Raw genomic sequence first — 16,887 nt, 5'->3', positions numbered from 1 at the left:
CAGAGCCTGTGACAGGACCCCCACCTCTGTCCTTGTAGACCACCTTCCATCCACCTGTCCGAGTCCAAGCCTGGCCTGTGCCCAATCAACCTTAGCATTGGGCTGGCATCTCTATAGCTTACCTCTCCTCTCCCATCACCTGCCCTGTCCTGTCCTAGCCAGGCCTCCACCTCCCTGAAACAAGCAGAGGGAGGCAAGTGCCTAGAAGAGTCAAGGGCCACATCAGTTACACATTGCCATTGGGCTCCCTCAGATGCATCCGGGTAAGCCTAACAGCAGACGGCCTTGGTTAATATCCTTGGCTTTGCCACTAGCTGCCTGTGAGGGCTTGGGTTATTTGCCTCACCTGTCTGAGCTTGTGTCCTTATCTGTGAAATGGGGATGATAATGGATTTCTTTCATAGGTAGAGGCCCTAGCCAGGTGAGTCCCAATAATGCTGAGGACAAAAAACAAAAACAAAAACCAGAGGCCACTATTGATCTTGGGGTAGAGCCCCTCTGTATCCCTGTCTTCAACCCCAGCTCAGGGCAGGAATGCAAGGCCCCGGGGACTGGGATGGGGCAGAGGCCTCATGTTCGCTTTTGGAGCCCTAGAGCCAGAGGCCTCCTCCAACCCCATGCCTTGTTTTGCAGATGAAGAAATGAGCTCAGAGAAGAGAAATGAATTGCCCAAGCTCACCCTGGGTGGTACTGGAGGCTTCAGCTTGAAGCAGGAAGGCCTTGCTGGCTGCCCCTCAAACCAGGCCAGGTGTCCTTGGGACTTCCTCTAGAGGTGGGAGGTGGACGCTTGGTGTCCCAGGGGTGTGGGGCGCTCCCCTGCAGTCCAAACTGCCTCACCCTGAGGGCTGATAAGAGTCTTCTTCATGGCTGGGAAATTAGCTGGGAAATTGCTCTAGTCAGGGAACCAGACCCAAGGGCTGGAAATCCCAGGTGTGCCTGAGCAGAGCTGCTCTCTGGATGGCAAAGGCCCCAACCAAGGGCAGGTCCGTGGCCTCTTGCAGCACCCTGGGCCAATCCCCCTTTCAGACAGATCAGTCTCGCCAGTCTCAGACTCAACTGTGTGTCCAATGCCACCGTCAAGCGGGGCAGGCCAGAACCATGTCCTGGGATTTTCTAAGCAAAAAATCCAGAGATGCTGGGAGCCAGACCTAAGGGGATCACATCCCCTCGGCCTGGTCTTGATCCCACACAAAAGGGCCTATTCTCTTTCCAGCTGATCCCGTGGCTCTTGGAATAGCAGGTCCCAGGACATGAATTGCTTGTGATGAAGAGCCGGGGTGGATGCTGGCATTACCTGAGCCATCTTTGTGTCCCTCTCCTCCCATGATTCCTGGATATTAAGGAGGGCAGCCGGCACTTAGGTGAGGGGAGGAGGAGGGGGCGAAGGAATTCAAGCAGTCATCCTCCAATCTGTATCTGCCCTTTGGATACCATCACCGTGACCTCCTCCACCTCCTCCTCCTTCTTCTCCCCTCTCTCCCGTTCCAAGGAGCCAGCCTTGGTGACCGACATGTGGACCAATGGACAGATGGCTTCCTTTGCCTGGCTAAATTTAGTGGCCGGTGGGGTGCAGAGGGGGCCTCTGCTCATCCTGGAGGCCAGCCCAGGCCCTCAAGGGGTTTCGACACAAGGCTCCAATGGGTCTCCTTAGCTACTCAGACACCCTTGCTTGGAGCACACACATCTGCTCCTGTTAGAGCCTCAGTTCTGACCCTGACATTCAGAAAACAGACTGTCATGGAGGATTATTTCACTTGAGGTTTTCATATCTAGAGCACGCCCCAAAGAAAAAGAAGTAAAAGCAATTGCGTTTCTCTTCCCAGATCTCTTTTTTCCTAGTAACTTTGCCAGAGTAAGAGAGGCAGCTGATAGGATCAATGCATCTTTCACTGGTTCTAAAATGCATCTTTCCATCCAGGACTATGTTTTCCCACCCTTGCCCCCACTCCAGTATCCCCAGGGACAGACATCTGTGATTGTTCTAGGCATTGTGGGGAGCAGGGGTGGGCAGGGCAGGGGTCAGAGTTTACAGGGGACGTGGTGCTTTCACACTCCACAGATTTTATTTAAAACAGCCCTGTGATGTAAGCACCGAAACCCCCCATTTTACAGATAAGGAAACTGAGGCTCTAGAAATTGAGTGCCTTGCCTAAGTAGCTCCCATGCCGGCCAGTGGCTGGAGAGGAGGCTCCCCAAAGTCTGAGAGCTTGGCCCAGAGCCCACCCCGAGACTCCAGTATTTGAGAGCTGCCAGACCTTATAAGCCCAAAGGCCAAGTGGCTGGCTCTGGTATTGGGCCAGACCTTGTAGGGAGACAAAGCAGTGCTGCCAAGCCCTCAGCCCCAGGACAGCCTCCTCTGCCTGGCTAAATTTAGCCGCTCTATGGAGTGTAGAGGGGGCCTGTGTCCGTCCTGGAGGCCAGCCCAGGCCCTCAAGGGGGTCAGCACAGATTCCAATGGTCTCCTTAGCCATTCAGGGTCCCAGAGTTGCAGGGATAACACCTCTGCTTGAAGAGTTCAGGCCAGTCCCCCACACCGGGCCTGTCGGTGTCCCAGGGCTCGCTCAACGCCACTCGACTCCTTAGATGAAGGCCAGAACAGGGCCCTGGGCCAGTGTACAGACACTGTCAAGGGGAGGTTGTAGGGGCAGGCATTTATGGGGAGGCCACAGCAGGGGTCCTCATGGTTGGCCTCTCCCAGACCTTGCACTGCTTCTCTGGCCTCTTCTAACCTCCCCAGCTGTGGGCCATGACCTGGTCAGAGCCCCTTCTCCCCAGCATCTGAGGCATCACAACCCCCTGGTTCTCCTCCATCCTTTTGAGTCATTTCCTCTTGGTCCCCATCCACTTCCTGCCCCTGGAATATGGGGACTCCTTGGGCCGACCTAGGTCCCTGCCCCCTAAACACTGAGCGCTCCTTGGGAGGCTTGTCTCCTTGCCTCCTGATGTTGCTGAAACTTTTACACCCACATGGCAGCCACGTGCCCACCCACCTCCTCGGGCTCCTACCTCTATCTTTTCTTCTAAATCCAACTGTATTGAGGAGTAACTGACATACAATAAAATGTACCCATTTTAGGCACAGAGTTTGAGGAGTTTTGACAAATGCATGTAACCCCCACCCCCACCCGTCATCTGTCACCTTAGAATGTTCCCTCCTGTTCTTTTGCTGTCAATCTCTCCCCAACCCCCAGCCAATTACTGATCTGTTTTGTCACTAGATTTGTTTTGCTTTTTCTAGAATTTCATGGAGGTGGAATTGCACAGTATGAGCTTCTTTCACTCAGCACAAGGGTTTTAAGCTTCATCCATGCTGTGCCATATATCAATAGCTTGCTCCTTTTTTTCACTGAGAAGTATTCTGTCGTATGGACATACCACAGCTTGTTGTCCTTCCCCCGTTGATGGTCATTTGAGTTGTGTTCGGTTTGGGGCTGTGATGAGTAAAGCTGCCACAGACAGTGGAGTTCAGTTCTTTGTGTGGACGTTAGGTCATTTTCTGATTTTGTACCTCCATTTCTCCCGGTGCGGCCCCAACGAGGTCTCTCCTACCCCTGTGAGGGGTGTAGCATGGGAGGCATGGGGAGCACAACATGGGCCAATGGAGGGGGCAGGACAAGGCCACGGACATTTTGGCAGCTGCCATCCCTGAGCCAGTGCAAAGTGAGCCGGCGCTTGCCCCAGAACTCCCTCTTGGGTGAGTGGCTGTGAGGTAGGAAACCTCTGTTTACCTTGGCTGCTCCATCCTGACCTGCCAGGCTCCATGCTGTGGGCTGGCAAGGCTGGGTTTGTGCAGGCTTGGGTGGGGGCAGAGGTGAAGCCGGCCTGCCCATGACCTCCAGCAGCTGATGGAAGTCCTGGAGCTGCCCTGTCTCCTAAGCAAGCCCCCCAAGCCCATCTTAGCTCCACACTCTGCCTATACATCATGAGGAAATCAGCTACATAGTCAGGCTCTCAGAGTCTTGGGGATCTTTTATCCGTAAAATGGAGCCCTAACCCCTGGCTTGGCCCATCTCAAGGAGCTGGCTGGGCACCGAGGGAGATGCAGAGCATGCAGAGGTTTGGGGATCTGAGAGGTCCTAGTGATGGACCACGCAGAAGGAAGCATCCTGCCCATCCTTGGCTCCAGCTGTGAGCTGTGTGCCAAATCTTGCCCTTCCCCCCACATAAAGCCTAGGAGCTCCTAAGGGCGAGTTCTGTCTCTTCCAGTCATGGCTGGCTTCATGCATGTGTGCTCTACGAAGGTGCACTGGACCCCATGCTCAGAAAGGCCCTGGTCTTGGTTTTAATGCTCTGCTGTCACTGTTATGAAACTCTTACTTTTTAAACAAAGGGCTCCGCATTTTCATTTTGTACTCAGCTCGCAAATTCCAAAGTCAGTCCTGTCTCTGGCTCTGTGGGCAGGGCCTGATTTCCCTTCCCAAGGCAGCTGGGCAAAGGATTAGATACAGAAACTTCATGAATGAATCTTCCCTACAGAGGAAGGAAATCAGGGAGATGGGGACGCACGGCTATTCCTTTTGCAGAGCCCCTGCTCCCAGAGGGCAGGGTCACCTGGGTGAGTCAGGAGTTAATATCAAGCAGCCTCTCAAAGGGTCTTGGACAATGTGAGCTGAAGGAAGCCATGGAGAGGTGCCTTTGAGCTGGGCTTGGAAGGGTCAGAAATTGAAGGCATCCTTGGGGTTCAAGGAGGGCAAGGAAGCAGAGCGAGAAACCTCAGGGAGAGATTCAGGACCCACAGAATAGTCAGGGCTGGAGGCCCCTGATATTTAGGTTCCAGGCCTAGCCCTGCCCCAGACCAAGTCATAAACCCCTCCCAGCCTGTTTCCTCACTGATGACATGTGAGTCTTAACATGTGCAGGGGGTTTGAACACATGCACCAACTATCAAGTGCTTTCCCTGTGAGGAGCAGAGTTGTGTCTCTGCCATTTGGGAGTGGCTGGGGAAGTCAGTGCCTTATCTCAGAGGAAGAGGGCAATCCCTGGCTGGCAATGTGGGAACCCCAGACCTCGACTCTTGTTCCCAGAGGTGAGGTGGGTATAGCTGGTGACAGCTCAGGTAGACACATGGGCAGATGGTGGAGCCACTCATTAGGAAAACAGATGGTGATGACCCTCCATTGCCCCCGGCACTCAGCCTTTATTTCTCTACCAACTTCACGTCAACAGGTGGGTTCAGGGCCCTCCCACCATCCCCCACCTCAAGATCTCCCTTCCCTTCAGCAGGACAGAAGCAGAGAATCTCTGTGGGCTAGTGCCCAGGGGAGCCCCGCCTGACTGAGAGAGGGGAGGGAAGAAAGGTGTGGTAAGAGGCCACAGAGCCTGGAGCCCATTTGTCTGCAAGGCAGGCTAAGGGGGCTTTTTGATTCTGGGGACCAGGACAGGGATGTGAGTCTTGATTTACACATAAAAGAATCACTTGGTATACTCTCCAGGAGGGGTGAGGATGTACATTGACCCACTGTTTTCTTCCATGCCTAATTTTTGCCAGAGGGGCAAGAGCCGAATTAAAAGAACATTTATGTCCATCAAACGCTCTTTTCCCATCATCCAACATGATCCACAATGGACACACATTCTTCCAGCAATGAGGGAGGGAGAGTAAGTGCTGTTGGGTAACTAGCCATTCTTAGTGACATCCTTTCAGCTCACGGATATGTGGGGTTGGAGGTGAAGAGTGAGGCCAAGAGTCTAGAAGACTCAGAATCACCCAGCCATGCAGACTGTGGGATGGTGCACACAGGGTTGAGCTGAGGGGGCACAGTGATCAGGTACCCAAGGATGTCTGGGGTCTTAGGCACCAGGGACATGGAGGGCAAATCCAGCCTCTGCTTGGCAGACTGGACAGCAACGAGACTTGGCATGTCTCATTTGCTTAGGACAGGGAAATCTCAGTCTGGGAGTGTCCAGAACTGAAGCAGCCAAGCCAGCTGTCTCCTGGGAAGGGGATCCTTACCCAGCAACCCCCCCTCCCCCCCCCCGCTACTACCATCTCCCTCCCACTGACCCTTCAACCCCCTGCACATATAAACAGTAAGAGGCTCAAACCCTCACGTGCCAACTTTGTGGGAAAAGAGCAGAGTGGAGGGGGGTTGTCTGCCCTCACTGTGCACAGCTGGGCCCAGATGTCCTCCCCTTCACCGCCCCCCGTCCCGCTGACCAGGCCCCAGACCAGGCACTAAGTGAGAGGTCAGAGCTAGCAGGAACTCCAGGAGTCCTCCATCAGTACAGAAGCACCAGTGACCAAGTAAAATGCCCAGCCTCCAAGCAAGGGGGTGCCTGCTCCAGAATGTGCTCATAGATTTGGGGGTAGAGGCCTCTGTATGTCTGGATCTGCTTCCAGCTCTGGCTTCTGGGCTGCTGCTCTGGAGCCGGAACGTCAGGGGTGAACTTCCCAGGAGAGTCCCAGAGGCATGAGTTGCACAGCCCCCATGCATATGGAAGCAAGGACAGAGACCCTCGGCAGGGCCCAGTGAGCAAGCGGTGAGCGTGACGGCAGTGTGGGGAGTAGGAGTGAACGCTTGGGCATCATCAGGCTGAGGTACGCACTGGAGACTCCACTCTGTTCCCAGCACTCACTTCTTGTCCTTTTCTTCTGGAAGAAAGACCCAAGAGTATGCTGAGATGTATGTGTGACGGTACACAGCCACACTGGTTCTGTATGGCCCCTCCCACCCTCCATTTCTCTCGGGACAGCTGCATTCTCCCACGGTATCAGTCAGGGGACCCAGTTCCACTGAGTCTTCTGATGCAGCTCCACATATCCAGCTGCTGCCCGGGCACATTTCCCTGATGCCCCCTGGGCCTCCTTCACTCCACATGTTCTATCAACACCTCCAGCCCACTCCAGGGCATATTTTCCTCTCAGTTTTCAGTTTGGGGAACCACTACCTAGCATGACGACATCCAGAAACTGGTGGCATTAACTCTTTGTTCATCCCATAGACTCAGGCTTGCTGAGTTTACCACCGATGTCTCTCGAGTTCTCTTCCTCCTGCTGCCCCATGCCTCAAGTCCTCTCAGCCCTGCTCTTAGCTCCCATCTTACCTCACCATCACCCTCCTGCCCCTGGCATCACATTACAAATCCAGCCTGTCATCCCCTTTGATGGCTCTCCATTGCCTTCAGAATAAAGTGCAAGCCCCCCTCGCATTCTGGACTCTCCCAGATCAGCTCCTCTAGGCCTCCCTTCCCCTCAGTCTGGCCCTTTGGCTTCTGCCTGACAGCTGCTCAGTCACACCTAGGTATGGCCAAGAGATAGGGCAAGAGGACCACCCCCCCTCGCCTACCCCCTACGGATGACCCGGCATCTGCAATTCTCCCCAGGACACATCCCTCATAAATCATAGGGAAGCTTATAAGTATCAGGCCTCAGTAAAACTTCCCTAAAAGGCCACCAGGCTGGCTGGGAATGTAACAGGGTCCCCTCTCTCACCCCCGCCCCATCTGGCTTTAGAAGGCCCAAGGGACTCTGCAGCCACACAGGGCAGAGCTATCTGGACTTGTGGCAGGCACACACCAGGCCACCTCTCAGATGTGGCTGCAGGTGCCCAGCCTGAGGCTTTCCTGTGGGCCCCATAGCCACTCCCTACAGCAGGGTACCACCCTTTCAAGCCAAGCCTCACCAGAACCATAGTCAACATCTCAGGTTAATGGTGGAGGTGGAGGTGTTGCCCAGGACCAGTTCGCCCTGGGCTGGGACTCAGTGTCTCCCCCTAGACCAGCTCAACACAGCTCATCAGCCTCCCTGCTTTGACCCTCCCATCTGTCCTCCATGGTTACCCCAGTCCCTTCCATGCTTCTACCCTTCTGTGGCTCACACTGCCATGAGGATAATGCCCAGGGTCCTTACCTTGGCATTCGAGGCCCTTTCCACACTGTAGCCTCACTTCTCTACCCTGCACTCTGAGCCCCAGCCCCACTAGAGACGCCAAGCCATGCTAGCCCAGCCCTTTCACCCCCAAGTTCCATCCTCCCCGTTTGAACCTCTGCTTAGATCTTGTCTCTTCTGGAAATCACCTGCAACCCTTAGCCAGCAGGGATTGCTTCTTGCCTAGCCCTTCCAATCTGCCCTGTCCTGTTAGGTGCCTTCCCTCCTCTCAGGCCAGGAAGCTTCTACCATGTGCCAGCCAGTGCCGAACATAGGCTTTTCCCCATCGGCTGAGAAATTTTCTCAGTTCTAAGTTTTCTCAAGAAAATGTGCTGAACTCCTTAGTAGATATGGCTGCTAGGGAAGGCTCTCAGGGAAGACAGAGAAACTGCCCGAGCTGCCAATGAGGCCTGACTTCCCAGGTGAGTTAGCGTGATCAAGGCCAGCCAGCAGAATTCCTGGTAGGTCACCTCTGTGTTTCAGCCAGAAATGGAGAAGCCCTGGGCCCCCAAGGGTGGAGTTTTAGGTGACAGTCCTATTTCTCCTTCTTCAGCTCCCTAGGAGTGTCCACGGTGGGTGGGTCAGAAAGAACCATACTGGGGGCAAAATGCCTTATCTGGCTCCCGCTACCTCACCCATGGGTCCCAACAAGGCCTTGCTTTGGCTGAGTACCTACTTCCACCTCTAAATGGTCTGGTCACACTATGGACAGACCTGTGGTGGGCCAGCTTCTCCAGAGAAAGAAGGCCAACTTGTTTTAGCCTCTTTAATAAGATAAAATGTTTACAGCGTCTAGGAGGGTTGGCCAGTGTGAGACAGAAGCCGATTGATCGCCTTGGCCCCTATGGAATGACAAGCACGTGATCTATTTATAGCCCTCCCCCCAACTCCAGGCTCCCTCCCCTGGGGCCGTGACACATTCCTGCCTGAGATGACCCTCAAGGACCCAGCTGCTCCAGTGCAGGCCTTGGGCTATGGCTGGGACTAATCCAGACCCTCCCTAGCAATCTGGCCACGGGGCTACTGCCTTGGCTCAAACTCCCAGGAACAGGGAGTTTCTCATCCCTGCCTTCTTCCATTTGTAGGCAACTCTGGAGTGAGAAGATGGTGCCTCCCTTGTCCTTGGGAGGTTAGAATCACCTACTCTCTCAGGCTCCTCCACCAGCAGAAGCTGGCAGATGGATGCCATGCCCCAGCCCCCTCCTCTAAACACTGCCTCCAATGCTGACCCTGCCATTCTTCCTCTATTACTGGATCAAGGCAGACCCAGAGCTGTGAGCTTAGAAACAGAGAACGCCCTCTTCCACCCTCCTACAAGGTAACACCAAAGAGGCCAATGCAGTGTGGTCTGGGATCCTGGAGGTGGTCAGTGGCTGCCCACTCCATGCCTGGGAGACTGCCCTGAGAATATCTGCATTAAGACAGGCTGGGTTCAGAGAAGTCAGAGGCCAAGGCCCAGAGAAGGGCACACTGGGCCTGGCCATGCAGGGTGGATGGCAAGTGAGGAGAGGGAGGCAGCATGGCCCTGAGTAGTGATCCTGCTGGCTGTGCCCTTGTAGCACAAGACCCTGCAGGTATCATGAGTCATAGCCACCAGAGCAGAGCCCCTTCTTGTCCTCTACTTGGTGATCCAAGAATACTTCTTTCTCTGTATAGACAGGGAGGCTGAAGCTGGCACCAGCCCGTTGCCTCCTGGGAGCAGAGGCAGGCAGGGAAGTGGGCAGGGAAACAGGCTAGAGGCAAGCAGGGTGGGGAGGGTCTGGGGCTTCCTACTCACCATCCACGTGGTTCCGGGACAGGTACTTGAGGGCCTCATCAAGCAGGATGACAGGCAGAGATATCTGGAGCACCACTACCCACTGGCGCCCACTCAGTGGGGTCACCTGGAAAATAAGCTGGGGAGTGGGGAGGTTTGGTTAAGGGAAGGACTTCTCATGTCCCCGCGATCCACCTGCTTCATACACCTGGGCTGCCATGGACCTGACATGAGCAACTCCAAGATGCTCCTTGAGGTCCCACCTCCAGATCTTTGTCCACTCTGTTTCCCCTGCCAGAAGTGCCCTCCCCTGCCCTTAGCCAAGGACCAAATCCTGTTGGTCCTGTTGAGAAGTGGGAGGCATTCTGTACTGGGGAAGAGCATAGTGTTTCCTCCTGCCCTAGCCTTGGGAAATTCCCCAGAACAAGAAGTCTGGTCTCCACCTCTTCTGTTCCCCAAGTCTGAGGGCTCCTGAAGCACAGGCTGTGTGCACCAAGCACCTTCAGATCTCCCCACTCCCAGTCCTCCAGGCTTTCCATAGCAAAAGGGTCCACAGGGGCCCAGTGACCAACCCAGGGCCAGAAATGTTAAAGGAAGGTTTGGACCCTGTTGCAGAAGGGGTTTGGAGTCGGGCAGAAACTCACGGGCAGGGGTGGCACCAGCAGGATGAGGAAGTGCAGGGCCATGGACATGGCCACAGCTGCCAGCAGCCAAGGGTTCAGCCAGGGTGGCATCCGCAGCAGCGACTGGTTCTCCGAGACACTGCCAATGGTACAGGATACTCATCTTGGGCCAGGATGGGAGCAGGCCCTGCGGTGGACACCCATCCACCCACGTGGAGGTGCAGGGAGTGGCCTGAGCCTCAGAATTTCCCTAATTGGGCCTGTAGGCTGGAGTGTTTCTGGGAGGCCAGTGCAGCTGGGAGGGATGTGTCACAGTTGTCTGCTCAGCCCCCCAGCAGCCTGTCCTTAGAGCTTGAACCTCCTTTCTCTGTCCCTCAGACCCAATCCTGGCCCCTCCATTTCTTTAGACCCCAATCTTGGCCCTCATTGTTCCCTAGATCTCAATTCTGGCCCCACTCATCCTCAAAACCCTCTTCTGGACCCCTCTGATCCTCAGCCCCCACACTTAGGCCTCACCCCCCATCCCTCAACCCACTCCGGGCCCCTCAGCCCAGCCCACCTGTTGAGGGCATTGCACATTTCAATGGTCACCAGCACAGACAAGGCCATGGTTGTGGGGAAGCGTGACTCGAAGACCTCGCAGTCAATGTCAGCAAAGAGTGGGTTGTCCTCGGAGCACTTCAGGAAGTTCCTCTGAGGGCACCAAGGTGGGGTTGGGTGGGGTTGGGGAGAACAGTGGTCAGGGAGGGGCCAGTGTGGGGGAAGAGGGAAGCCTCACTCTGTCCTCAGCCTATATCTGAGGACATAATACAACCAGTGGGCAGGGTGCTGCCATGGGGTGGGCCCAAGGAGGGGTGCCTACCCAGGATGGGGTCAGAGGGACTACACTGTTCCAGAGAAAGGAGAAGCTAGCATTAGGATGGGGAGGACAGCAGAGGGCCCTGGGATCAGAGGGAGGATGCAGGCATTACCCTGAAGGTGCTTGGGGGAGCCCTGAATACTGGGGATGCAGGACTGAGGGTGGTGATTACCTGAGACCACAGAATAAATAAATGCATATGAAAACCAATCAGCCAAATTGTTTGAATAGAATTCACCTTTGGTGGGTAGACAAAGGCTGCATATACTCCTAATCACCATTAAATAAGATTCCATGCATACTTCCCTCCAATTCTGCTACTGAAATTGAGCTCTACCACACTTGCCTTTTGCTTACAACATGGATTAATGAATTGCTAGGTGCAGGCTTACTACACAGCTTCTTCATAATTAAGAAGAAGCTCTCGGGGCTTGATAAGGGAAGTGGCTCTTGCCCCTGCCGTCCCGGGGGAGAGTTTTCTTCCTGTTCATAAACTTTGCTCACAGATTCTTCTGTGATAAGATGCTGAGCTGAGGCCATGTATGAGAACTTCTGGCTTGTTCTCTTTTGCATTACCGGGATGAGTGTGAATGTTCATAACTGTTAAACAGCTCTGTTGTCTAGTAATATAAATTTGTTCTCTGGACTCTCCTCTGAACACAGAGATCTTTTAAGCTAAAGGTTTAGAAACTGGAATCACATGCTGTAAAAATAACCTTCAAAGAGAAGCCTGTAAAATGACCGGCTGTCTGAGCTCCTGTCCAGTAAATACATCCCTGTTTTCCCACACTGCATAAATATGGGTAAGGTGACTTTCAGCCAGAAGGGGCCGCTAGCACTTTCCTTTTCTCCCTCATGCAGGATAAAAAATTACAAAAGACTAAGGCTTGGTCAGATTTCTTATTTTAACAAAGAGATGGAGGTTCTTATCTCATTTAAGCCAGCAGTGGGATTTTCTCCCCAAATCGAGCTCCAGTATTTGGGACAAATGCATGTTTTTATTTGGCACTGATCATAGAGCAAGAAGACCAAATGCCCCTGCCTGCTGTGCCACTGTGGTCAGCACCCCCCCCACCCCCCCGCCTTTCCAGATCTCAATGGCCTGTGTACACATGTACATACAAATGCCGTATACACACCTCCCACTCAGGCATGTGCACGCCTAGATCCTTATGCATGTGCAGAGGGAAAAAATACAAAAAGGATCACACTAAGAGGTTTCAATAGATAAATACACCGTCCAGTTTAAACCTTCTGGGTTTTACCTGTGTGCCTCTGCCACATGCGTACATTATGCCCCAGGTCATGGGTCATAGAGTGGCCTCCTGAATTGATTAGAAGGTACATCGGGCTGAAACTTCAGTCTCCTAGTTTCATCATGAGCCTTGTGGTGGTGGGGGCCTGTTTCTTCGGGTGAAGCCACTGTTCTGCCTATTCCTTCCCTTTGCCTCTCTGGCTATTTCCTATTTACCTTATGCTGCAAGGCCTCCTCTGTGTTTCATTAACTTAGTTCATCTGTACGTAGCTCTTACTATGTGCCAGATGTTGATCTAAGCACTTGACAAGCATTGACTCAGTTAATCCTCCTGATAGCCTTATGAGGCTGAGGCAGTTCTATTATTATCCATTTTGTAGATAAGGAAACTAATACAGAGAGGTTAAGTAGCCTGTCCAGAGTTACACAGCTGGTGTGTGGTGGCACTAGGGTTTGAACCCCGGGCAGCCTGGATCCAGGCTGCATACTCTGTGCTCTTAGTCACTGCTGCGTTTTTGACAGATTTCTTCAGGAACCAAGCAGGTGGGGGAGGGGGAGAGGGCTCTAGTCAGTTCTGCTGAAATTCCAGCATCTGAAGCTGAAAGTTCTACCTTAGGTCTAACCTTTGACCACCTCCAAGTCTCAGAGACACCTGCGTTCTCTGCTGCAGCACTTCTCACCTTAAAATGTGAACCCCACTGCCATGCTCTTCCCAGCTCTTTCCAGAGACTTTGCCTGCTTGGTCACTACTAATTTGTGCCTGGCATACAGTTGGTGCTTAATAGCCATTTCTTAACCAGATGGATAAATGAGAAATGGAATGACCTGAGGACAGTTGGGAAGTTGGCACCAAGGGGACTGGGGACGAATTCGTAGTGGGCGTGCGGTATGTGTCGACCACGACCCCCAGCTGTCTGGCTGGCATGGGTGACCAGGGAGGCAGTAGAACTGAGATGGGGATGAAGGAAAGGGATTATCTGGGGAAAGGTGATAGATCTGATCTTGGACTTAGTGAATACAATGGGCCTGTGGGACATCCCAGGGGAGGTATCCAGCTGGAATTTTGGGACTGGGCTCAGAAGAAACATTGAGACAGCGCAGTGGCGGGGGAGAGGGGGATCCTGGGAGATTTGAGATCTATAGATAAAGGAGGTTAATTGAGACAATGCTGGAAGAAGGCAGCAGCGGGATGGTGAGCACGCCCTTGCTCTGCATCTTGCTGCTCCCACAGGAGCTAAATGAGCAGGGGTGCCTGAGGCTGGCCCGAGCCTTCTGCCAAGGGCTCGGGGGCACGAGCCTTTGGGATGAGGGCATGGGCCTATGCTCTGCACTGCTGCAAGAAAGGAGAGCCCATGAGCTTCAGGGCTGGTGGGTACAAGAAAAGCGTCCCTGAGCTGACTGTACCTAGATACGAACACTGCGAGAATGCCTGAAATCATCACAGAGCCTCCCCAGGCAGGATGGGGCAATGAGTCAGGTCCCTCTTTTGAGCTCTTCTATCTACAAGAAGGTAATGAAGACAGACACTCTCAGAGGAAAAAGATCCCAAATCCCTGCAGCTCTCAGCTTTACATGAGAATTCCAAAACTGACATTGCCAGATTCACTGCAAAGGTTCTTTCAAGCAAAGGAGATGCCCAGACAGAGGGTCAGATTGACAGACAGAGCTGAGGGGTCTCCTTGCTTGCTCAGTTCAGAGCTGTGCTGAGCTAAGCCAGCCCTGTGGTGGGCATGTACCAGCTAGGTGACTTCAAGAGGTCAGTGGATCCCTTTCTTGAGAAGCATGTTGTTATAGGGGTGGGGTGGGGAGGGAGAGCCTGGCAGATTCTTCCCTCCATTCTTAATCTCCTTATTTTAAAAAAATTTAATGTATATTTATTTCTGAAGAGAGAGAGAGAGAGAGAGACAGAGAGAGCGTGTGAGTGGGGGAGGGGCAGTGAAGGGGGAGACACAGAATCCAAAGCAGGCTCCAATCTCTGAGCTGTTAGCACAGAGCCCAACGCAGGGCCTGAACTCACGAACCGTGAGATCATGACCTGAGCCAAAGTCGGACACTTAACCAACTGAGCCACCCAGGTGCCCCTCTTAATCTCCTTATTGACCCTCCACCTGAAGTTCTACATATCTCTGAACCCTCAATGTTTTGGGGGTTCCCTGATAAAGGCAAGATACTTCTGGGCATTTATGCCCCTTGGCAGCCCCCTAACCAAATGACTGGGAGAAGCAGTAACCACTTCTCTGGCTCTGGGGCTGGGCTGCTATCTCTAGGTTTCCAGTGGCTTCTGAGCTTGGCTCCTTAGATGGTGGATGTCTATGTAGTAAGTGTATGGGGGTAGGGAGGGACAGCCATTGGCCAACCGTGGAGTTCCAGATCCCTTTCCCCTGGAGCTCCAACAACTTGGGCAGTGAGTTCTACCTCAGAAATAACCCCAACAGAGTCCCTGGCCATCCTTGCTTACCAGCTGGTAGAAGGTGACGTGAGGTCCCTCGGCATCATATAGGAACCACCAGGTGGCGGCAGCCACCGTGGCCAGGCCTACGTACACTGCAAGGAGGGCAGGAGGAAGCTGGCTATAGTGGATAGCTGTGGTTTTCTGGCATCCATTTCCCCTTCCTAAAAATGCCCTGAGTTTCTGTCAGGGAACCGCCCTCTCCCTCTCTGAGCCATGTGGTTTATAGCACCTACCCTTAGTGACAGTGGTGGGCCCTGATTGGCAATCAACATCTGCCACATCCCTGGCCACGGTGACTGGCTAGGAGATAAGCAGGTGGCCCAATGTGGGCCAAGAACAGGCCTGAGACTTTGATCATATTACTGACAGACACTCTCTCTTCTGCTGAATCGGGGGTTGTAAGAGAGTAAACATGAGGGCTACAGCTGCAGCAGCCATCTTTCCATCTCAAGGAGCACCTGTCCGAGAATGGAGCTGAGGCAGAGCCAAAATAGGCCAGTGATACTGAGGCCTGGATCCAGCCATGCCTGAGGAATGCTCTAGTATTTTCCATTAGATGAGCCCACACAGCTTCCTTTGGCCTATGCCAGGCTGAGTCATACTGTCTGCAGTTTGCAAGGATCCCTGATAGAAGCTCTCAGGAAGCTCCTGAAACCCCACTGAGGGCTGGGGCCCCACTCACCTCCAATAGCCAGATATCGAAAAAAGAGCCAGCCACTGATGAGGGCCTCACGAGGGTTCCGGGGCAGCTTCTCCATGATGTCCAGGTCTGGTGGGTTGAAACCCAGGGCTGTGGCAGGTAAGCCATCCGTCACCAGGTTCACCCAGAGCAGCTGCACAGGGATCAGGGCTTCCGGCAGGCCCAGAATTGCCGTGAGGAAGATGCTGGAACCGGGGTCAGAGGCTCTAGGGCCCAGCAACTGGAGAGCCCAGCTCCTCCTCACACTCTAGACTGGGAAGCTCACCTACTGTCTTCACAGGAGCCCCACCTCACTTTTCTAGTTCTTATGTGTGTGCACAAGTGAGACTTGCATATACATGGCTCTGCTTCACACTGGACCACTCGTGCCTCCTAATCTCAGCTCTGGAGGCTGGATGATTCTGCTCTTTAGGCCTCTCCTGTTTAGGCCAGAACTCCTCTCTAGGGCATGTACACATGTGGACAATGCATGCCTGAGCACACACAATTTGTTCACAGACAGAAGTAAAAACAGCACAGGCCATACAATCGCACAAACACAAGCAAACACCTACATGCTTGCCCGGACAAGCAGAGGTGACAGAAGTCACATGTGTCCAAGCAAACATGTGCTCACCATCCCCCACAGGCATCTCTCACACGTGAACCTAAATGTGTACAAATTAGATGCTGGCACAAATCCTCCGTGCTTCTGCTTCTGCCTCAAGATGCACAAGAGCACACATGCACATGGCTACCCACACCCTTCATTCGGGTACACACACCATGTTTGCACACACCTGTGTGCACACACTCACACACACACGTGAACACGTTACTGCCCCAGAGCAGCGCTAGTTCTCCCATCTTGGCAACTGTGAATGTGGGGATTATGGCTAGAGGGATGACAGGGACTTTTTAGGTATCTCCTTGGGGGCCGGGATGCACCAAGGCCTCTGAAAGAATGACAAGGCCCTGCCCTCCTTGAGATGAGGTCCTAGAACGCCGCCTCCAGGGCAGGGCATGTGTTCCTCTATCCCTACAGCCCCATCCGAGGAACAGGCATTTCCCTTAGTGACCTAGAGCTGGTCCAGAGGGCTGGGAACAGGAAATGCAGGGCCTTACCAGACAACCTCGCCGACATTGGAGGAGATGAGGTAGCGGATGAATTGCTTCATGTTGTTGTAGATGGCCCGGCCCTCCTCCACTGCAGCCACAATTGAGGCAAAGTTGTCATCTGACAGCACCATCTCAGCTGCCGACTTGGCCACAGCTGTGCCGGAGCCCATGGCAATGCCAATCTCTGCTTTCTTCAGAGCCGGGGCATCATTCACCCCGTCTCCAGTCTAGGGGCCAAGGTAGGTAGGACCATGCCTGAGAAACTTCTCTTCTACCT

At 53.6% G+C, this 16,887-nt stretch overlaps 1 protein-coding gene across 6 annotated transcripts in view; it reads right to left on the bottom strand.

The window, feature by feature from the left end:
- Window positions 1-6,194: 6,194 nt before the first annotated feature.
- ATP2A3 (ATPase sarcoplasmic/endoplasmic reticulum Ca2+ transporting 3) overlaps window positions 6,195-16,887 on the bottom strand; it is a 33,874-nt gene continuing 23,181 nt past the window's right edge. For 3 of the 6 annotated variants that reach the window (XM_047080577.1, XM_047080580.1, XM_047080579.1), the window contains 7 exons: window positions 16,617-16,837; window positions 15,495-15,697; window positions 14,819-14,904; window positions 10,806-10,939; window positions 10,268-10,385; window positions 9,645-9,762; window positions 6,195-6,592 (listed from right to left, as the gene is read on the bottom strand). In XM_047080577.1, coding sequence (XP_046936533.1) covers window positions 6,573-6,592; window positions 9,645-9,762; window positions 10,268-10,385; window positions 10,806-10,939; window positions 14,819-14,904; window positions 15,495-15,697; window positions 16,617-16,837 — 900 coding nt within the window. In that variant the 3' untranslated portion in view covers window positions 6,195-6,572. Of the gene's footprint in view, window positions 6,594-9,206; window positions 9,294-9,644; window positions 9,763-10,267; window positions 10,386-10,805; window positions 10,940-14,818; window positions 14,905-15,494; window positions 15,698-16,616; window positions 16,838-16,887 lie in introns of those variants that run through there. The other 3 variants (XM_047080583.1, XM_047080578.1, XM_047080582.1) reach the window with 3 other exon arrangements.

This window comes from Lynx rufus, unplaced genomic scaffold (assembly GCF_022079265.1).
Source record: "Lynx rufus isolate CCGP_SWC_20201006 ecotype Redwood Valley unplaced genomic scaffold, mLynRuf1.p SCAF_18, whole genome shotgun sequence".
In the NCBI taxonomy this organism is placed as follows: domain Eukaryota; kingdom Metazoa; phylum Chordata; class Mammalia; order Carnivora; family Felidae; genus Lynx; species Lynx rufus.
Note: the sequence above shows the minus strand (reverse complement) of the source record. Positions and strands in the feature narration are given on the sequence as shown.